Source organism: Xenopus laevis, chromosome 3L, assembly GCF_017654675.1.
Source record: "Xenopus laevis strain J_2021 chromosome 3L, Xenopus_laevis_v10.1, whole genome shotgun sequence".
Taxonomy (NCBI): Eukaryota; Metazoa; Chordata; class Amphibia; order Anura; family Pipidae; genus Xenopus; species Xenopus laevis.
The window spans coordinates 63,014,332-63,037,788 of NC_054375.1; the positions used below are offsets into that span (position 1 = coordinate 63,014,332).

At 38.7% G+C, this 23,457-nt stretch overlaps 1 protein-coding gene across 1 annotated transcript; it reads left to right on the plus strand.

The window, feature by feature from the left end:
• Positions 1-1,421: 1,421 nt before the first annotated feature.
• Positions 1,422-20,435, plus strand: nudt4.L (nudix hydrolase 4 L homeolog). Its single transcript, NM_001095088.1, is given in 5 exon segments — positions 1,422-1,736; positions 13,525-13,635; positions 16,002-16,046; positions 16,802-16,886; positions 18,205-20,435. Coding segments are annotated over 5 exon segments (543 nt in total). The 5' UTR covers positions 1,422-1,637; the 3' UTR covers positions 18,408-20,435.
• The last annotated feature ends 3,022 nt before the right edge of the window (positions 20,436-23,457 follow it).

Below are 23,457 nucleotides of genomic sequence, written 5' to 3' on the forward strand. Positions count from 1 at the left end.
GGAGATAATTCGTTCTCTGGACTAGAAGAGCAGACTTTCCAGTTTAATAAGCAGCTCTTAAAGCTAGCAGGAGTGCCATTTTGCTGGCCCAGCAATGCCTGGCTGCCACCTGCTCACCTTGGCTAATGGAGGTAGCTCCACTGGATAGATATAGGGTTTTTACCTGGCCAGTAACAAAAACACTTCATGCTAATGTTATTAAGGGCAGAGACACACGCTCAGATTCCGGGAGATTGTCACCCGACTATAAATCGCCTCTTCTTCGGGCGACTAATCTCTCGAACTGCCTCCCACCGGCTAGAATGTAGAGTTGCCACCTTTTCAGGAAAAAAATACCGGCCTTCCTACATATTTATCTTTTTTCCCTATTAACATTGGGATCAACCATCATTTTTACCGGCCAGGTGGCAACCCTAAATGTATATCGCCAGAATGGCACTCGGAGCTCTTCGTTTTCTGAAGCCGCCTGATGTTTCCTCGTGGGGTAACTTCAGAAAATGAAGTGCACCAATTGCCATCCCCGAAGAAGAGATTTGTCGCTGGACGACTAATCTCCCTCAATCTGAGCCTGTGTGTCTGCCCTAAAAGGAAAAATATATATATTATAGGAAAGCTGTTCTATAGGCAGCCTATTTGCACGCTGTGGCATTATACAGGCCGTAATTCCGCCACAGCACAACTGCAGAGGCACGTGGTTCCATGCCACTGATAAAGGCAAGGCCAAAGGAAAGCTGATAAAATGAAACCCATGAGCACTCCTAAATCTTTCCAGTGAGAAAATAAATGGACAAACCACGAACACGCCCGCCAATAGGCCCCCAGCCCCAGACATGTTTTAGAAACAAAGAGAGACGCGCTAATGGTTCTTCGCCGCCGGACAGAATAATATTCGTTAATAGCTCGTATAATAACAAAGACACTGTAACTCGCTTCCCTCTACAGACTTGTACTATGAATATAATAATCTTTATTGAAGACGACGTCTCCGGTTACCATAACGCGCGCACTCAATGGCTAACCACAGTGCGAGCCCGAGCGCGTTCTCAGCACGCTGTGTAGGGTGGGACTTTATTGGCTAGAGGAATGTGCGCGCCACGCCTCTTTTTGCCGTGCCCTGTATCTCTTGTACGCGCATCCATTTTCTGCACCAGAAGTCGGCCGGCGTCTAGTCTGCCAATTACAGTAGCGTACAGTCATTGCGCGTGTGCTTCTCGCTGTCCAAGCAGGCGCAACAGGAGAGTGTGCGCGCTGGAATGCGAGAGGCTGTTAAATGAGGAGGGAGGGGCGTGCAGCAAGCAGTGCGCGCGCAGGGGCGGGCCGGGAAAGTCACGGGAGGGGGTATAGGTGGCGGGGTCCGAAGCAACAGTACGGGCAGTCACACCGGGGCTATTCACTCGAGTCCATGGAGAAGACCGTCTTTCCCGGGCCACTTGTAACCAGCGGCACCGGCAGCAGCATCGTTCTCTAACCTTGGGCCGGCTCTCCTCCTGCTCCGAGCGGTGGGCGGCTGAGGGGGCGTTGTGTCCCTGTGTGTGTGTGTGTGTGTGTGTGTGTGTGTGTGGAAGGAGCCGTGCGGCGGGGATCGCGAGTGACAGCACAAGCAGCCGGGAGAGGGAGGAGGAGCCGCCGCCGCCTCTATGATGAAGTTCAAGCCGAACCAGACTCGGACGTACGACCGGGAGGGCTTTAAGAAACGGGCGGCCTGTCTTTGCTTCAGGAACGAGCGGGAGGATGAGGTGAGGCACCGGCCTTCTTGTACCTGTTGGCTCCCCCCAGCGGCTGGGTTATTCATCTTGGGATGAGTGAGTGGCGAGGCCTATCCTTACAAAGCAGGGGGGATGCCTTACATGCTTCTTCCCGCATCCAGCTGTTGTTCCACTGCACACCAGCCCTGGGGCTTGTCTGGGAGTTATAGTCTCACTACAGCTTGAGGAGGGCAGCTTACACTGTACATGTGTTTCGGGGCTGACAAGCCACCCATTAACCCGTTGTTGTCAGCCGAGTAATGGCTATTTGACAGGCTGGGATTGAGTGACACTCCTATATTTAGCTGTTGTGCCTCTCGTCCGGTTTAACCCTATTATTCAATGTGTCAGATTTGAGCACATTTAATGGCATTTCCCAGATTCATTTGGCTGCATTTATTTTATTGACAGGAGTTGTTATTGTTGCCTCTGCTCTCCTGTCATGTTTGACTTGTATATGGGGGTTAATGGGCTTTTCTCTGTGTCTGGAACAGGATCCTGTATGTTAGAAATAGCCTACAGGTATATCATCTCCCCATTTTCCCCCTATGAGCTGTATAGTTGAGCCACAAACTATTCTTATGGAACTTTCACCTGCTTATTTTGTATCCATTCACTGCCAAGTTCCCTTGACTTCTATGTGGGTCGTTTCAGTCACTTTCTTGATGGAAGGAAATGATCGGCAAGGTGAAATCTCACATATTTTGGCTTCCGATCTTCAGTTTCTTGGGTGTCCTCCTTTTGTTTTGAAACCCTGTCCATTTGAACTAAACCTTACCGGCCAGCTGCCGTAATTTCAGAAGTCCAATCAGAGCGGTGACAAAGTAGCCATACTCTCAGGCATTCAGTTGGTAAATTGGCCCATGTTCTTTTATCACCTTCGCCAGACTTGCAAACGTTTTCATGGGGTCGTCATTGAAAACTCTTCTTTGCATAATACAAGAAAATGCCATTCTAAGCAACTATTCAGTCATGTCCAAGTTATTTGCAAGTGTAAATGCTATTTTAAGCAGTTGGTTTTTCTGTTTTCTGGTTCCCGATTCTTGAAGCAATGTAGCAGAAGTTCATTTTCTTCCAGGTCTTTTGTTTTAGGTGTGAGAACCAGTAGTGGAGAGACAATAAACAGCCAGGCGCTGCTTTGGATAGCAATTACAACTTTAAAACCATTGAAAATTTTGAATTTGCTGAATGTGTGCTGATTCTTCTCAGAAATCTCTGGCCCTTATTTTGATGTAAATTCCTAATCAAAGATGCCTTGTTTGGTGGGTGAATTTAGTCATCAGTGACACCGTTGTTAACACTGCTGCCTTGCAGGTTTGTTCCCAGCAGGACACTGCCCACAAGCAGTTGTTGTATGTTCTGCACCTCTCTGAATGGCTTCATCCTACACTACATAAATATACAGGCAGGTTCATTGGTTCCTGATAAAATTGACGATAGTCTGTGTGAATGTGATGAGGACTTCAGGATGTAAGCTCTGCTGGGGCAGGGGCTAATGTATAGTCTGTACAGTGCTGCAGAATATTTCGGAACTATATATGAAAAGAATAATCTTCATTACAGATTCATATGAAAATTCATAAGAATGTCTCTGTATTACAAAGAAGGGCTATAGCCTTTTTTTTGTAGAATCGAAGTGCCTATTGCAGCAGACACTCCAACATGGCTTTAGGGGCCTGGGAGTGGAGAACTGACTTAGTCTGTCATTCTGAGTTGAAGGTGGCATTATCCTTCAATAAGCTGGACTACTGTTTTAATTTACACTCTAGCCTAAATAAGGATTGTGCCCCCCCTCCACCCCACTCAAGGTAATAAAGAAATCAATGGTTCTTCTGCAGCTCACTCTGCTGGTTAAAAGGACTATAGATACTTTGGTGGCTTTGGGATACTTTCCTACAGAACACACGGTGTCTGTATACTCATGTGCCTCACGAGGAAACTTCGGAAATCGAAGCGCCACGAGTGCATTAGCACAGGTGATTCTTCATCCAAGCAGTTTGGGGAGATTGTCACCCCGCAGAAGAGGCGGTTGGTCGCCAGGCGACTAAATCTCCCCGAATCTGCCCGTCTGCCCCAACCCTAATAATGACACTTTCTTATCCATTATCATGTGTCTGTATCACTCAGAATAGACTGCTACACTAAAATACTGCCAGATTTTACAGTTTCAGCTTTGCACAAAAATCCTTCTACTTTTCTCCCTACCCAAGTTAATTTTTCCTGTTTCCACTTGCTTTCTTAATTGTAACCGATTTCAATCTAGTGTTCTCTCGCATATCTACCCTTGCTTTGTCATTAGAGCTTGTATTAAAGTTCTGTCTAAAACTTGCTTGATTTGATATTTTTCTTTGATGGGATATATAACTGGGCTTCACTAGTCATGGATTAAAGGCTACTTAAAAAGACAACTGATGCAATGAAATAATTAGAATCCAGATTTCTTTTCTGGTAGCATGGAATTGCATACATGTTGACGGTTGTTTTCTCTTGGATTTACACATTTCTAAAGTGGACTGCTTGATAATAGTGTTTATTTTATAGGGTAAAAACTGGTGATTATTCTTCATTAATCATTTAGTGTTTTTTCTCTTCTAAATGAAAGAACAATTACAGACATGGCTTTCATGCAGAGGATTGCATGGCTCTATATTATGATACATGTGTGTACCTGAATAAGACACACAAATCAGTTTCACAGTTAATGCTATTACCCATTAGCACAATGTAGTGTATTGATGCTGTGCTTGAAGCATTTCTGAGGGTTCAGTCAAACAGTGAAGTATGCATTTAAATCTGCACTTGGCTGGTGCAAAGCATTTTGGGGAGAATTGTCACCCGCAATAACATAGATTTAAATGTGGCTGACAAATCTCTGTGTGCCAGTACACTAAACTGGCCAGGTTTACTGCACATCACCAAACACAACCATAATGCTCTATTTGTTTTCACGTTTTCATCTCTTTTCCAGTATTTGTATTTTAAAGGGGTTGTTCGCATTCCAAACTCTTTCCTTAGTTCAGTTTTATTTATGTTTACAGTTTTTCCAAAATGTAAGTTGAACGTTTGATGTTCCTGTCTCTGTTGTTTGTGATTTAGTCTGGCAGCTCAGTAATCCAGCTGCAGATTTGGAACTAGTACAATTTGCCACATTACAATTATTGTATTGTAATGAAACTCAGGGATTCTGCCCAGCAGGGCCAACGATAAGAAATGTATAAACTAATGTATCAATTTAGAACAGATTCCAGTCAATGACCCCCTCTCTCCCAGAACTGCTTTAGAAAGACATAAGAAGGTGAAAGATGAAACTTTAAACTTCAATACAAATAGAACGTAATTTTTTTTTCTTAGAAAGTCTTTATTTTTGTTGAATTCTCTGAAAACAACTGAACTGAATGTGAACCACCCCTTTAATGTTGACACAATATAAATAATTACTTTGAAGATAATTGTGTAGCCTGTCTGAAGTTCCCATAACATTTTTAAACTTGACCATAAGTGATCAGTTTAAAGCTGATATGTATGGCTATCCTAGAGGCTGCACAATCTGCTAGTTAAGTCCTCATACTGAAAAGTTCAATAGCATATGTGTTTTGTCTAAAATGTTTCTCAGCACTCACAACTAAACAATTTCTTGGTCTCTTTGTTTCCATATTTTTTCTAGATTTAGGTTTCTTGTAAGGCCCTCTCCTTTCTGGCTAATGTCCCACTAGGTGAAACTGTCACTTCCACACTGTGTTTGCTGTCAGTCAATGTTATTCACCTGTCGCATTTCTACCTTTTTGCAGATAGTTGTTTTTTGTGTACATTGACAGGTCATGTTATCACACACACTGGGTGGCATCAGTTAGAATTTGGTTCTTCACCTGCATTTCTTCTGGCAAAAGTTCTCCATGATAATATATCCTACTTGTAACTCATGATATTATTTATCTCTTTTTTTTAAAGCTAGCAATGTGGTGTTAACTGTGTCTACAGAAGGGATTTTTATCCTGTGCGTCAGGTCCCCATGATTAATCCTTACTATTGTTAAGGTTCTTAATTAATTAAAAAAAAATAATGTGCATAACTAAACCAATACTTTTTTTTTTTAATTTGATTTATTGACTTAATATGCCTAAAGGAAAAAGTTGTGAAACGCTTGTCTACGACTGGACAAATAAGTAAACTGAAGTTCATAATGCTTTTCACTTAGTTCTGGAAACATCTGGGGAGGCTGTAAAAAGTGATAGTTTCAAAGGTGTTGAACTGGCTGAATGCTTGTATCTAAATACATTTCATAACAATATTAATCTGGCCCTTTTGTCCTGTTTGGTTAAATGGCTAATTTCCAACAGTCAGAATTCTGCAAGGAAGTAGCTAAAATGCTATATGGGATCATGTTGTTGCCACAAGCCTGTAGCAGCACATTATTGAGTGTCACTACTTGCTAAAGAGCAGTTGTCCAACAGTTGTAGTCTGTTATCTCTGGGGAAAGAGTATGGGTAAGGTCACACTGGGCGTTTTGAGGAGATTTGGTCGCCTGGCGACTAATCGCCTCGTCTTTGCGTCGACCAATCTCCCCAAACGTCTTCCCTCACTCTGCGCTGGCTAAAATGAACAATCACTGGCGCTAATCACACACGGCGATTTGTTTTCCGAATTCGCCAGAAGCACCAATAATGTAATGTAAAGCTAATTTTCTGTGGGAGATGAGGCAACTGATATTGGCAGAAGACTTAGATGTTGATCAGCTTGTCAATCAGGTTGGCCGGAAAATTTTTATTGGGCGCCTTTGAAGACACCCGAACATTGGCCATTGTTAGTGCTCAATCGTCGGCTACAGGTTGAATTCTGTTGATTCTGTTGTTTCTACCCCTGGATGATATGGGCTTTTACAGACCCTTTAGGAGAAGACTGCATAAGCTAGAACAGACAGTAGGGGGCCACGTTGTAGTGAGAATGATACAGTTCATATTCAAAGTTCAAACTTGTTACAGGGGGGTCACCATCTTGGAAAGTGTCACATGCTCAGTGGGCTCTGGGCAGCTGTTGAGAAGCTAAGCTTAGGGGGTTGTCGCAAATTATCAAGCAGAAAATGAGGTTGGTCTGTAATATAAGATGATGCTACAAGGCCAATGATTAAATTCTGATACTAGTTGCACTGGTTTCTGTGCTGCTTGTAGTAATTATCTGTACTAATTATGAATAAGCCTTGTACTGTGACATTTATATTCTATATATTCAGTATATTGTGCATCAGTCCCTAAGCTCAGTAATTAACAGTAGCACAGAGCAGTGAATCAGCAGAAAAGAAGATGGGGAGCTACTGCAGCATATTTGGAGACACGGATCCTCCCTGCTGCTAAAACTGTAAAAATTAAAAAATGAAGGCCATTTGAAAAGTTGCTTAAAATGAGCCATTTTATAATATACTAAAAGTATATAAAGGCTTAAAGGGGATCCACCCCCTTAAATTAAAGCTGTATTGGTCAAATTGAATGCTTTTGCTAGTGCCATTTAAAACAGCCCTGTTGGCCTGTTATGGCTGCCTATGGTACCCAGCAAGAGTGAAGCAGTGACAAGCACATCTATGCTCAGAAATCCTTCAAGGAACAGTAACACCAAAAAATTAAACTGTTTTAAAGCAATGGAAATATCATGTACTGTTGCCCTGCACTGGTAAAACTGATCTGTTTGCTTCAGAAACACTACTATAGTTTATATAAACAAGCTGCTGTGTAGCAATGGTGGAAATTGAAAAAAGGCTATATGGCACAGGTTAACTAATGGATAACAGATAACACCATTATGTTCTACAGAGCTTTTCTGCTATCTGCTGTGTAACCTGAACCTTTTCTCCTTTGAATGGCTGCCCCCATTGCTACACAGCAGCTTATTTATATAAACAAAACATGTGTTTCTGAAGCAAACACAGCAGTTTTACCAGTGCAGAGCAACACTGCATTATTTTTTTAGTACTTTAAAACACTTTCATTTTTTGATGTGACTGTTCCCAAGCAAGTGTTTTTGAGTGGAGGCCAATTTTGACACCCCTCACACCTTGTGGATCATTTATTAACACTGGGCAAATTTGCTCATGGGCAGTAACCGTGGCAATCCATCAAATTGTTGCATTTGTGGTTCTACCTGCAGCTGGCTGAAAAAAAGCCAATCATTGGTTGTAATAGGTTACTGTCCATGGCAAATTTGCCAACTGTTGATAAATGAGCCCCAGTGTCTCTTATTGGGTATCATTAGCAGCAGTCACAGGTGGATGCATGTTTTGACTGCTAAAAGGGTGGTTTAAACATACATTGTTGTTAACCTCAGATAATGACCCTTTAATGTTTTTCCTGCAGTTTTGTGAGCAGCACATTTGCAGTGGATCAGTTAGATGTGCTTAGTTTAGGTTGGCGTGTGATTTACACTACTGGAAACTGCACTGGTGCAATTTATAAATTTATGTTTGCTCCATCTACCACAAGTTACAAAATGAATGTGATAAATGTTAAGTAATAAGGGCTTCTGAAACTGTATCCTAAGCTAGAGACTTTTGCTGGAATTGCATTGGCAGCTCCATGTGACTGGACATGTGAGTTAATCTCCTAGAGTCCCTGAACACTATGATGCCGGCCGTAAAGGAACAGTAACGTCAAAAAATAAGTGATTTAAAGTAATGAAAATATAATGCAGTGTTGCCCTGCACTGTTAAAACTGATTTGTTTGCTTAAGAAACACTACTATTGTTTATATAAATAAGCTGCTGTGTAGCAATGGGGGCAGCCATTCAAAGGAGAAAAGGCTCAGGTTACACAGCATATAGCAGATAAGATCTGTAGCATAACATAATGGTGTTATCTGTTATCCATTAGTTAACCTGTGCCAATTTCCACCATTACTACACAGCAGCTTGTTTATATGAACTATAGTAGTGTTTCTGAAGCAAACAGATCAGTTTTACCAGTGCAGGGCAACACTACATGATATTTTCATTACTTTAAAACACTTTTAAACACTTTAAAACCATTTTTTGGTGTTACTGTTCCTTTAATTGCTGTAAATTGTGAAAATGCTATGAGTCCCACAGGACATAATTGCTTTGTAAATCTAGTGCTCCCTTGCACTTCCTCAACACTCACCCAGGTGCAATTTCTTGTCAAATATGCATAAAATAAAACAAAATGCTATGATGTATATAATAGCAGCTTGGCCTGTGTTTCAGGATGGTGTATGGAGTGTGCACCATGCTTCTTTTTTACCTAAGTTGAGTAGCTTTATATAATCATAAAAATGGTATAGTTGTAATATTGGGAGAGTGTGGATTAGACTATGTTACTGGTCAGTAAACATTGTTCCTTAAACTTTAGTGGGCTGGCTACAGAATGTTGTCAGGAGACATCAAGGGACCTCCCAGCTGACAGACAGACTTCACCCAAACTGGTCAGCCTTCTCAGTTTTGCCAGTTAAATCTGCAAGTCTGTTGGGAACAATTTAGATTAGAACTTGGACCCACATGTGCACACATGAAAGGGAATGTAGCCCAAGTAATCGTCATAATGGACACAATGCTCTGGTCTTGGTGCAGCCTTCGACGGTGCCATATATTACACTTTAAAGAGGAACTAAAGTCTAAAATCTAATAATACTAGAAATGCTGTATTTTGTACACTAAGGGCAGAGACACGCTGCAATTCTGGGAGATTAGTCGCCCTGGTGACAAATCTCCTCTTCTTCGGGGCGAGTAGTCTCCCCAAACTGCCTCGCCTGCCTTTCCGCCAGCTACAATGAAAATCGCCGGCGGGATGGCATGCGGATCACTTCATTTTCCAACTCGCCCAAAGTTTCCTTGTGAGGCGACTTTGGGAAAACAAAGCGCTCAGAGTGCCATCCTGCCGGCGATTTTCATTCTAGCCAGCAGGGAGGCAGTTTGAGGAGATTATAGTCGCCCCGAAGAATAGGAGATTTATCGTCGGGCGACTAATCTTCCTAAATTGCTGTGTGTGTCTCTGCCATAAACATGAATTTATTGCACCAGAAACCTAATTAAACAAATGATTTATGCTTTCAAATTTGGCCACAGGGCGTCATAATCTTGTTACTTTGTTAAACATCTTTGCAAGACCAAGACTATGCACATGCTCAGTGTGGTCTGGGCATCTGTTGGGAGGTTAAGCTTAGGGATCGTCATAAATTATCAAAACAGCACAAGTCAAATAGTTTTTGCCAGAACCCCATACAGCAAGACTGATTAATATTCATAATATGCAGACTGCACTGGGTCCTGTGTTATCATGTAATCTAATATGCAGCTAAGGACAGTCTGAAGTTTCCTATCCACAGCAGTCAGAGCAAGTAAAACGAAGTGGGGATTTCACTGCATACAGTGAGGTTTCTTATAAAAACAGTACACATTTTTCAATTAAAGCATATAACCGTTGGATTCCCCTGGTTTTTTTTCTTCTCTTCTATGTGTATACACACACACACACACACACATTTTTTTCAGTGTGAAATTTAGTCAAGTTTGCTTAGTTGGGCACTTGATAAGAGGGATAATTAGCAATGCATGTTCAATGGGTGTTTGATCAGAGGCTTCCTGTGTATGCTTTCAGACTGCAAACCCTCAAGACCATTAACTGCCACCATTGTTTTTTTCCATCCAGTGATTTAGGGTTAGGCCACACAGCGTTTTGGGGAGATTTTAAAGTTAAAAATCTTGTCTGCAGTGATCTGTATCCAGCTATTTAAATACTTTCAGAAAGAATAGACTATGATAAATATTGACCTAACAACAAATAGACTTAAATCGGGGAAGAGTTAAGCAGGGTAACATTTTGGAGTCACAAAACCTTTGTATCAAAGTTTGACTATGTTGCTGTTAAGTGGCAAAAAATCATTCTTTATTTCATTTTAGTTTTTAGTTCATTGTAGAATTTCAATTTCATGATTCATAGGTGTGAAAATACCCTTGAGGATTCCTGGGGTGGAGGTAGAATCCTTGCCTTTTGGCCATGGTGCATTTTTGGATAAGCAAAAATTCAGGCACTAGATTGACCCCAATGAGAATAACGGCACAGGCTATTTTGTGGTTCTCATAGGGGCCAACAGAGGGGCAGTTTCATCATTTTGTTATCACATTTGTGGTTAAGTAAAAAGCTTTGAAAACAAAATGCCCAAAATCTCTCTTTATTTTGTAATTTTTTTTCCTCCTCTGTCAATTTATATGTATATATAAATACATCCTTGATAAAGGTCCAAATGTGGAAATACTGGAGTGCTTATCTACTTCATCGCTCTATATATATATATATATATATCTATATATATATATATATATATATATATATATATATATATATATATATATATATATATATATATATATATATATATATATCTATATATATATATATATATATATATATTATATATATATATATATCTATATATATTATATATATATATATATATATATATATATATTATATATATATATATATATATATATATATATATATATATATATATATTATATATATATATATATCTATATATATATATATATCTATATCTATATATATATATATCTATATATATATATATCTATATATATATATATCTATATATATCTATATATCTATATATATATATATCTATATATATATATCTATATATATATATCTATATATATATATATATATATATATATATATATATATATATATATATATACACACCATCACTATAAATATTCATGAAATATATTCACAGTTTACATATGATTTTGATCAGATTTTTTTGTAATTCTTTTTTCTTCTTCCTCCCTCCTTCTCTTCCTCTTTAATCTTGGGACTTGATCTCATTAGAATGATTGCATAATGTGATTGCATATCAACATTTAAATATAATTAAATGGTAAAGTATAGCTATTGAACCCATTTGGTATGCTATGTATCATGTACCAGATGCCATTTTTATTAATTGGCCTTAAAACCATAACTTTTACTATGGCATGTCAACTATTGTAGGCTAAAAGTGCAATTTGCTTTAAATAGATTCATGGTAAGCTTAACTGAAACAGAACATCATTGCTGTTTTTTATTTGCCTTGGACTTGTATACCATAGCAAATGCTGATTAGAAATATTTTACAAAGCCATGGCTAATTTGGCGTAATGCTTTCCTTCCGTGCTTCGTTATTGTTGATGGGAAATCTGGCATGACTGAAAGGTTTTTTTCTTTTTTGTCTGCTAAGCAGAAAAGGGGAATCTGATCACAATAATTTAGACCCTTTTAGCTTTGACTCATTAAACTTTGTTTGTGATTTCATTTATACAGCATCAAACTGGTATACACTACCATTTTATTAATAACATTTGTAACTGCAAAATTAAATGAACTATGTAGGAAATCATGACCTAGGTTTTTCATGGTGTCAGCTAGGGGCACTGTTCCCTTGAAAGCAACAATAAAGGGGTTGTTCACCATCCAAACACTTTTTCAGTTGTGTTGTTTTCAGATTGTTCTCTGGAAATAAAGACTTTTTTTAATTACTTTACAGATTTTGGAAAAACTGTAAAAAATGGAAAGTTTAATGTCACTGCTTTGGTGTTTGTCTGTAGTTCAGTAATTACGGTGCAGACTCTAAACTGTTACAATTTAGCAACATTTAGTTGTTACATTTCTCAGCAGCATTTCTAGAATATTTGCAACTATTGTATCAATTGTAACAGCTGCCTTTGAAACTCTGGGATTCTGCTCAGCAGGGACAAAGATAAGAAATGTATCAACTAAATGCATCAATTTAGAACAGTTTATATGGTCGGCGACCCCCCCCCCTTCCCAAAGCTGCGTTAAGCTGGCCATAGGCGCAAAGATTTGATCGTACGAATCTCCGTTTCATACCATTTTCAGGCCGTGTGTGGAGTGTCCCGTCATTTTTCATGAGATGCCAATCGGTCGTTCAGTTGATCTGACAGGTTAGATTAGAACATTTCTGTCGGCTACCGATAATTTCTCTGCATGTATTGCCGATCTGATGATATCAGTGGGAGACTGTCACCAGCTTTTGTTGGACAGAAACTTTCGTATGATTGCTGTCGGGGGCAGAACCGGGGCTGATCTGTTCTTTTACAACTTTATTTGATCTGAATGGTTAGTGGCAGGTCGGGAGATGGCATAGAACAATCGTTCGTCCATTAGAAAGGTAAATCTGCATGTCTATGGCCAGGTAAAAATGACAATTTACACTTCAATACTAGAAAAACAGTCGTGTAGAAAATGGACAGTAATTGGAAAAAGGTTTTATTTCTGGTGAACTATCTGAAACCAACTGAACTGAAAAAAGTGTTGGAAGGTGAACAACCCATTTAAGGCAATCGTGTACAATGGCAATCTTGACCGTGTTGTGAATCATACTTCATGGCAACAGTCATGGAAGGTTCATTTGCATTAAAGTGATACTGACATTGATATTTTTATTCAAAATATTAATGTACATCAAAATTTACCTATAGCTCATGTTGAGCTTGGAATTCGAGAATCATTGGGAGCAACAACCAAGAGATGTTGGAGAGGAATAGGAAACTGTGTTTTGTTTTGCCTTATGGGCCGCAATATGTCTAGAATTGTTCCATTGCACTAATGTACTCTTTAGTGTGCAGCACAAGCAACCCTGTCACTTTTCATCCCCAAATTTTAACATATCTAGGTAAGGACATGTAAAGGCCTTTTAGCATGGTAACCAGATTTTTGTTTTGTTTGGGCATCTGAATCTAACATTGTGCCCTACTTTGCAGGTGTTATTGGTGAGCAGTAGTCGTTATCCAGATCAGTGGATTGTTCCTGGAGGAGGGATGGAGCCAGAAGAGGAACCAGGAGGTGCTGCTGTGAGAGAAGTCTATGAAGAGGTACCACTTAAAAAACCATATAACAATTATATATTTGACTGGATTTGACCCTGCGCTTTCTTTTTACAGCTAGCAATAAAAAAGCATGAGCAAGAGGCTAAAATGAGTCAGTGTACTAAAGATAGTAAGCATCTATTGACCCACATGCTATAAATGAGTAAATGCAATTCTGAAGAAAGACCTTATGCTTATGTTCAGATATTTGCATTGTAGTTAAACAAGAATATCCTGTTTGGCCACCCTTGTGCTGCATATGCTTTACCTTCGTGACCTTCACGGTGTCACTCATGCTGCATCTAGTCAATTCACTTCTGAACATTTCTTATATACTATATGAAGCAGTTGTTCATTAACCTAGAACTGAAGTTGGCTATGTTGGGGGTTTTTTTTTTTCTGTACGCACACTTTCCTGGCACAAATATTCACTAGCAAATAAAAACTAACAAATTAACAACATGTGCAATATTAGCCAAATACATTTAATGCGAGGGGAAAACAGTTGTAATTAAAGCGCCTAGGTCTTGTCCTGCCATATACTACCCCAGGCTAGATTCTAATCATAGCAACAAAATAAAGAAGGAAAAGTAACCATTTGAAAATTGCACCGCCTCACCCTACCTTACTGGGCCCACCATTACTTTCCATTCTTTATTTTGTTGCTGGTATATGTTTTTCACCCTGCACATCACCCTACCTCTGGTGATTTAGTGGTGAAAGGTGTTGTCCCTACTTTTTTCCTTTTGATAAAATTGATTCTAATTGTAGTCTGTATAGATTGCTGCCCCAAGTTGTTGGGTCACAATTCTGTAAAGCATCAGCAGGCTAACAAAACCATACTTTATTTTGAAGAAATGGCTTTGTTTAATATTATATACGGAGTCTAGTATCTGTGAAATGTAGTTCCTTCTGCTTTGGCAAGCTCCTGTAATCAAAATACCCTGTGTGTGCTGTAATCCTTATATAACTACTCTATAACAGCTGCCTGTGATCAATACCTGTAGAATCACCATGGTGTCTGAAGAAGTTTTCTTTTTTTAATGAAGCACCAGAGTTCTATATCTCAACTGGCTTGATCAGCCATAAGAAATATTTCAGTGCTGGCTACTGTTTATTTTTGTTGGAAAAGTGGCAGTATATTTTAGGGAAATAGGGAATCACTTCTGTAACTTGGATTTATAGTCCTTATTGATTAGGATACTGATTTTTTTTTTCTTCATTTTTTGTGCAGGCTATTTAAAAAAAAAAAAGTTTTTTTGTTTTTATTTATTTATTTTTTAGAATTTCTTTGCCCAAAAACAAGTGGAATCTACAATTGTCTGTATAAGCCAAGAACATCTTTTGAGTGTTGTAGATATGTTATGCCTTAGAATTAAGGAAAATCATAACTCTATTGTCGGGTTAATGGTGAACATATTATTGGTTAATGTAGGCTGCTATATAATGTGAATGTTTGTTTTCTTTAGAAAATACATGTTTAAATAAATACTATTTTTGATGGCCTCTTAAAGGGGCATTATAAACCCTTGTTTAACATGAGGTCAATTAATAGGGCGTGTGCCAAACATACTTTTTGCCTATTGTTTTAGTCAGGTAAAATCTTTGATTTTTGTTGTTTCTTGAGTGAAACTGAGCAAACCAAGAAATTGAACTGACTTCAGTCATGTTTGGTCCTTGTGATACATAAGATTGCCAGTAGCCCTTCCCTTTCCTGTTTGATATGACTGTTTTGTAAGCAGGAGTCCATTATTCATGGGGATAATCTGTGCCCTAGGAATCTGCTTTTTTTCTCTCTTTTTGTGTTTTTTTTTTTTTTTTAAATAGCTTTAATATCTTTTAATATCTTTAAGGGATAAGGGTACAACAATTAGGGGAAACTTATTTAAAATGTAGATGTACGGATATATAGCCGTTCATTAGTGGGCATTAGAAATACCATGTATATAGAGAGGCTGCTGTCAGATCCCATAGACCTGCACTATTTATTGAGCCTCTGTGCTTGAAATGCCAGGGCCTATTTAAATCCCAGTCTTGACCTGGGAAGGAGCCTGCAGTACCCGGAGGAAAGCAGGACATAGAAATAGGGGAGCTGCACTTGAACGTTGGGAAATCAAGAGCGACAATTATTTGTTGGTAGATGCAATCTTTTTTTATTTATCTCAACTTTCAATATGCAAATTAGGGTTTGGTTTGGTATTCTGACAAATTGTTTTGGCCAAATTAAAAAAATTATAATTTAGTACTGTACATGCCTAATGCCTACATTTTCCACACACATCTGAGAGACTGGGGGAGTACTGAATATAAAACGAATTAGGTTTTCCAGTATATTATGTCCTCATAAACACTTGTGGTTTTTATTCTACTAGGCTGGAGTAAAGGGGAAATTAGGAAGACTTCTTGGAATTTTTGAGGTGAGTATTAATCTATTTTAGATTGATACTGATAATGCCACAATTTGGGTTCTTGGGTTGTATTGTCCTTCATATCTACAGTATAGGATCTATTTAAATTCTTATTAGCAGTTCAGCAGGGGAATTTAAAGTGTGCATTTTTTTGATTGAGCACCCACCGATAAACTATTTATTGACAATAGACACCTTAATTTATATGAGAGATGTTTCAATTCTCTAGAAAGCCATGGATGACATCCTGGGTAAAAATTAAACTCATTGTATTCTACACAGCTTATCTGTTATCTGTTGTGTATCCTGTGCCCTTTTGCCTATTTCAGCTTTCGTGGCTGCCCCATGGCTGCACAGCAGCTTTATTAATATATTATATAGTAGAGTTAATGAAGCAAATACACCAGTTTTACCAGTTCAGGGTAACATCAACATTAGTGCATATGAAACCTCTTCATATGTGGTGCCTCTCCAGTTAGAAAGGAAAAGTTTCTGCTTTTTAAACATTGGCAGTACTGTTTGGAAGAGATTTTTAGGGTAGAAGTTTTTACTGTTACCATCATAGATCCTGAGCCTTAACATGATAAAATATACAATAGGAGTCCCCATAGGTGTCCATATTACTTCAGTGAACAAGTGCAGTCGATTTACACTTTTTTTTTTAAATTAACGTTTTCTGTTGTGCTTTTGGTAAATTGTGGCTGACTGCTTTGTGTTTTTGTGTAATTCACATTGACTCAGCTCTTTTTCCTTCATCCAAGCAGAATCAAGATAGAAAGCATCGGACATATGTTTATGTGCTCACTGTGACTGAAGTACTGGAAGACTGGGAAGATTCTGTAAATATTGGTAAGCTGTGATAACCTTTAACCTTGCACCTGCCAATAGAATTTCACACTTCGTTTGTGTTCACTGCCAGACACGTTTTCAACATATTGTGCCCTTGGGGATTTTTCTGACGGGGACTGTAGTTTACCTAGGAAAACTATGTATTGATTTTTTTTTTGGTGGGGGGGGGAACAACATAAACATGGCTTCTACATGCCTATAAATGAAAAAATATATATATTTTTTCTTAGAATAGAGACCTCATCCATCATACATTCTTTATTCATGAAAATGCAACTGATTTAGAAAATCTGATGTCTCTGAACATGCAGATGTGTATAGTTGTATGGAGATCTCTAACTTCTGTAGGTGAAAAAGTCCCATCAACACAGCTCCAAAAATAGCTACAGTTATGGGACCTGTTATCCAGAATGCTCGGGACCTGTGGTTTTCCGGATAAGGGATTGTTCCGTAATTTGTCTTTTTATACCTTAAATCTGATAAAAAATCATGAAAACATTTAATAAACCCAATAGGCTGGTTTTGCTTCCAATAAAGATTAATTATATCTTAGTTGGGATCAAGTACAAGGCGCTGTTATATTATTACAGAGAAAACAGAAAAACATGAAATAATTTTGAAAAATTTAGATTGGATTATAATGGAGTCTATGGGAGACAGGCTTTCCGTAATTCGGAGCTTTCTGGGGAACAAACGGGTATAGGATTCGTTAACCTGGAAACCTGTTCTCCAGAAAGCTCAAAATTACTGTAAGGTCACATATTTTAAATTACCTTTTTCTCTGTAATAATAAAACGGTACCATGTACTTGATCCAAACTAAGATATAATTAATCCTTATTGGATGCAAAACCAGCCTGTTGGGTTTATTTAATGTGTATATGAATTTATAGTAGTCTTAAGGTATGAAGATCCAAATTACAGAAAAATCCATTATCTGGAAAATCCCAGGTATCCTGATGCCCGTTGGCTAATACTTATCGATATTTGATATATTGGCCTGGGGGCCAGATTGATCCCATACAAGTGGTCATTAATGGTATGGTCACTTTTCGTCTGTTCCATGCATTCGAACATGCAGCCTGATTGACTGGAACCTGATTCATCTTTTTCATCTGCCACTTTAATAACAGTCATATTGTACATAAGCAGATTACATTTTCCAACAAGTCCATGGTACAGTGATATCTGTTAGCAACATCACCCCAGCATACACAAACTCAAAAAGTTAAATAATCCGCTAAGCTTTACTGTTTACTCTTATAACCATTTCATGTTAAAACATAACAGATTTTTAAATGTATTTTATTTATTTGTAGGGAGAAAGAGGGAGTGGTTCAAAGTGGAAGATGCCCTGAAGGTCTTGCAGTGCCACAAGCCTGTACATGCAGAATATTTGGAAAAACTGAAATTGGGATGCTCCCCAACGAATGGAAATTCTGTGGTGCCCCCCATCCCAGACAACAATTCTCTCTATGTTACATCTGCACAGAATTCTAGCCTGCCATCGACTGTGAGATAAGCTGTGTGCATTGTGGGATGGCACATCGTAAGAGAGAACAGTCCCAGATGTTCTTATGCCGACATCCTTAAAATAAGGCCTGGATTCTCCATGTTTTGTTTTTTCTTCCTTCTCAACAATTTTGCCATCCTTTCTTTGTTTTTAACAATGTAAATTAGTATTTCATCAAACCAAAGCCCTATGGATTTTTATGATGCCCCAATGGACATTTTTTCACTCCTGTCTTATGTATATACAGCCTATGTCATTAGCATAACATTTTTTTTTTTTTTTTTTTTTTTTTGTGTGGCCATTTATTCCTTACCTGCTTTGTTGCTGGAAGGGCTTCATTTTATTGCTAGGTGCATGGTGGACTCTTGGTGCCTATGCATTTAATGTTCCTCCTGTATCGTACAAGGGCAATCTTGACAACAAAACCTTGTTCTCTACTAGAAGTGTGGCCTTCACCAAATTTAGCTCTGGGGAGGCTCTTTTTGCCTTGCTAACTGCACCAGAAGAATTAACTGGCTTTCAAATATGTTATTACTCTAGTATGATGCAATTTACAGTGAAACAACTGTGGTATGTTAGTGGCATTAGGAGAATTAGTATAATCTATGGTTTGATTGTATAGATAGCAACACATGTATATTGTAGCATGGTTCATATGGCTTTTCCCTGAAAAATTTTCTTCAAAATGTGTGCCATTTTTACATTTTAATATTAACTGTAAGAATCTCAGATTGCCTCACTGCTACCAATCTGTCAGGATGTCAATGAGTTACTTTTTTCTAGTGAGACATATCAGTTTATGCATTAGTTTCATCACTTTCAATGTGTGTGGGGTTTTTTGTTTTTTTTTTACCTCTTTGAGATTGATCAGCTTTTTGGAGTAGGAAGGAAGTTTCTGTAACTAGATATGCATTCTGGAATGACTTGGCGTGTTGAAATAGTGGACTTGTTTAATGCAGAAGTGGCAACAACACTTTGTTAAGCATTTGTCAGTGTCACATTGGAAAACCATATAGTAGCATCTATCCACTTTTCTTGTAAAATCCTGAACAAATATTAGTATGAGTGTTTCCATAGGCTCCATTGTTGGGTATTGTTAGAGGCATATATTTGCATTTTCTGTGTTCTCAGCTCATAAATAGTTGCCCCTTGTTTCACGAGAGCCTGAGAATTTGAACCCTCTCCCTTCACTTAAGGAAAGATAAAAAACAAAGTCCATTATTGTTGTTTCAGTAGTTTTTAAGGTTGATTAAGATCCACGTGTGTCCTAATTAAAACTCCAGTTCAGGGTTGTCAATTCACTTGTATGTGATGTGCCTACAGCTACCGGGGTCTACCCAAACTATTATTTCCACAACCTTGTTGCCATGGTCTTATTTATAATAACTATGCCTCGGTATGTGTGCTAATGCAGATCCAAGTGCAACGTTGGGCATACTCCATTAATATCTGTTGGTTTGTTAGGTCTCCCAATGAGTGGATCTTTGCCTTATTTGGCCATCCATGGGCAGTGTCAAATCAAGTTGATCCTTCAGAGCAACAGTCAGATCATAATAGAGCCCTGTGCAGACCCATTGGTAGAGGACTGCAGCAATGGTCTTGTGCAGTCCTTTGAAATTTTCTAGCCTGCCCAATAGATATCTGGCTGAAAGCCAGCTTAGAAAATTGGACAGACTGATAGGAAGACCCCATAAACATGCTGGAAAGCTGCTGAGCTGGCAGCTAATATTGACTTTATGTTTGGCAGACACTTAATATTCCCAGTGTCTAACTACTGATTTTAATCAGTAATTATGTCTAGTGCAGTTTGATATTGGATCTCTCTATAGTAACAGGTACAGTTCACCCAATAAATATTTATTGCAAACAAAGTAAGCCAATCCAGTCAGTGTAAGTGAAAATGGTAAAAGGTGGGGCTTATCCCTTGAGTACATGTGTTTCTGATCTCCGTGGTCACTACACAACGCAGTACGGATAGTGCACCTTTCATTGTTGTGGGCTCCCTAGAGTGAAAGGTTTTTTTAGTGCACATCTTAATCTTTCCTGTGGTTTTAAAAGTGTAAAGCGTTATAACACAGCTTTGTATTGTAGGTAAGACCAGAAACACTTGCTGCAAGAACACCCAAAAGCTCCTGTAGATTTTTCTCTTTGGCTACAACTATCCTGCCACCTGATTAGTTCTTAAGTGCTGTTGCCGTAATTCTTTTGCTGACAATAGCTGGGCTTCAAACAAAGGGGTGGTTGGAATTACAACTATATTGGGAAATTCTTGCGAACTTCATTAGACTCATGTTAGCCCTGGCCTAAATGTATGGGCTCTGTTATTGGGGGTGCGGAAGACCTGGGGTTTGCCAGGTAGAACATATTTCCATTATTTAGATGAATGTGCATTAGATGTATGTACATATGATTCTACAGGGTGTGAAGGGCACATTTTCCATATAGGTTATTGGTTGCTATGGACAACTGCACTCGTCTGCTGCATGTATTGAGCATTTTCCCAGACATGGCATTGCCAGAGGATCCCTGATTTAGTTTGGGCACCCTGACCACATGAACCCCCCCTGCTTCCCTATCTATGGCTTCCTGTTACACCGACAACTGCCACATATAAAACAAAGCACATATAAAATTGCAGTCCCTAAAATGTTACATCTCCTATATGTTATACTTAACAGATGTCCTATGATATTGGGTGAGGCATTCACAAGTAGCATAATGTGCCATACATTTAGTCACACTCTGAGGATGGCTCGGTGTTGGACTAAAAATGTTTAGGAAGCCAAATGGACAATGGGAAACACATTGACTAATTTCTAAAGGAATAGTGTGCTGGGTGGGTGTGTATGATATTGTATCAGAGAGGAAAATGTCCAGGGATAATTCACTATTCAGTCACACTTCAATGAACTGCAACTCCGAATTTAGCTGGTTGTGGACTTAACAGATATTTAATAATCTGTGTTGGAGGACTTTCTGGCAGATGATATTAGGCAATGGATATCGTTTGCTTCTGCAACGGGGAAAGTTTGAATGATAATATCCCTTCATTCATACATCAATCTCTGTATTTGTTTGGTCAGCTTCATTCTGGGCTTATTTACTAATATAAATTATAAATGACACTCTGCCAGTAGCTATTTCTTTCCAATTGGCAATTCATTTTGATCACACTAATGGGTTAGAAACATTAAGCAAAGATGGGATTGGTTGCACTGGTGCAGTTAACACCTCTGTTAATAAAAAAACAGTGAGACAAATGATTCAATTCTTACCCTCTAATATTGTCTAGAGCCAAGATTTGCAGCAGTTTCAGCTGTACTTCTTTTAGACTTTAGAGGGGCACTCATAAAGTGGCAATGGTCCAGCCCTGATACGAGTCCAATTGAGAAGCGGTGGCACTGTATAAAAATGATGGTTCTCATCTAACAGACCTGAAACAGTGGAGCAAATGTGCCTGGAAATATGAGCCAAAGTCACTCAGAAGCAGTGTGCAAAAGCTACATACATACTCCTAAAGATTTAAAGTTGCTATTGGAGCAAAAGTTGGCTTTGCACAATATTAAAAGTGCAGAGAGTCAATACTTAAGCTGGCCAAAAACTGCACAGCTTGCCCCGCACACAGCCAACTTACCAACAATCAGATCATACACTGACTGTGAGCATGCCAAAGCACTCCAGATGCATAAAATTATGTTTGACATATACGGAGATGTTCATTGTTTTATTGTTGGACTCCCACAGCTGTTTGTGGCGCAGCCAGATCACATGACCCCAACGCTTGACTCCTAGGGGGATATTTATCAAAGGTGCAAAATAGAGTTTGCCAGAAGGGGGCTCCACGGCTCTGTTCAAAAATGTTTTCTGAGGGGCATATATAGCAATGGGTGTATTTACTTTACAATATATTTGCCTCCCTATAAACAAAAATGAACTGCAAGATGAAGATGTGCACTAAAATATGTATAATAGTATGGTTCCTTTTGTTTAAATTAGTTGAGTAGAACCTTTTAATGTGCAGCCTAGGATGGAAAGCCTGGTAGAAAACTGTCTGATAACTGCCACTACCTACACTCAGCAGAATCCCACGTTAATAATTAATTAAACTATAGTTCAGCAACATCCGGGAGGGGCTAAGAAACAGATATAATGGTAGGCAGTTCAGGTGGTTTTAGTAGCGATCATGTTCTTTATTCATGAGTAATATAGCAATTGTTAACATAAAGCTGTTTCCATAAGACTACATAGATACTGATCCATTGAGATTTTCCTAGTATTGGCACTGTGCCTGCATACACAGGCAGCAATCTGTTATTCTCCACCTTTCTGTATATCCAACAGGAATTGATTTTCCCTTGAAAAAGTTTGCTTTCAGGATACTTGTCAGGGGTCTGTAACTGACTTGCAGAGGAGCTTGGAGCCCATGGAAAAATTGGCCTGGCTAATTACATGAGAGGGCTACCTTTTGAAAAATAATTATTTTGCTTCTCATCACATTCTTGAAGAGGACAGGCCACCCCCATTTCTCATAGACTGTCTATGGGTAGGAAATACCAGTCTAATAATGTAACGGATGGAGGCTTGGTGCCGGAGACTTTACTGAGAATTTTGCACCATAGAGCTCAGCCTGTGTGAGGAGACTGTCATTATCTTATTGGCTAATAGCTAGATCACCTGCAAGCTCTGCTCCTATTAGAGACCTCATTCTGAGATTTTGTGTCCCTACAAGCTCTGCTCCTATAGGAGACCTCATTCTGAGCTGTTTTTGACAGTGTTGGATATTTCTGTAGATATTTTGTGTCCAGCATTTCTCATATTCCATGTAAAAAAAAAATAAAATCAAAAATACGAATGCAAATTTTGTAAATTAAAATTGCGTGGGAAACGGATGCTTGTAATTGTAAACATTTTTTTTACTCAACACAAATTTTCTTCTACTTCTTAAAACACGTTGTGTAAAATGCTGCTATAAATTAAAAAGAATTGAGTGCTGTTACACTTTTTTTTTTGTTAAAGAAAGAGCGGTGCCACAGTCATTTTGTTAATTATCCTTGTGCCA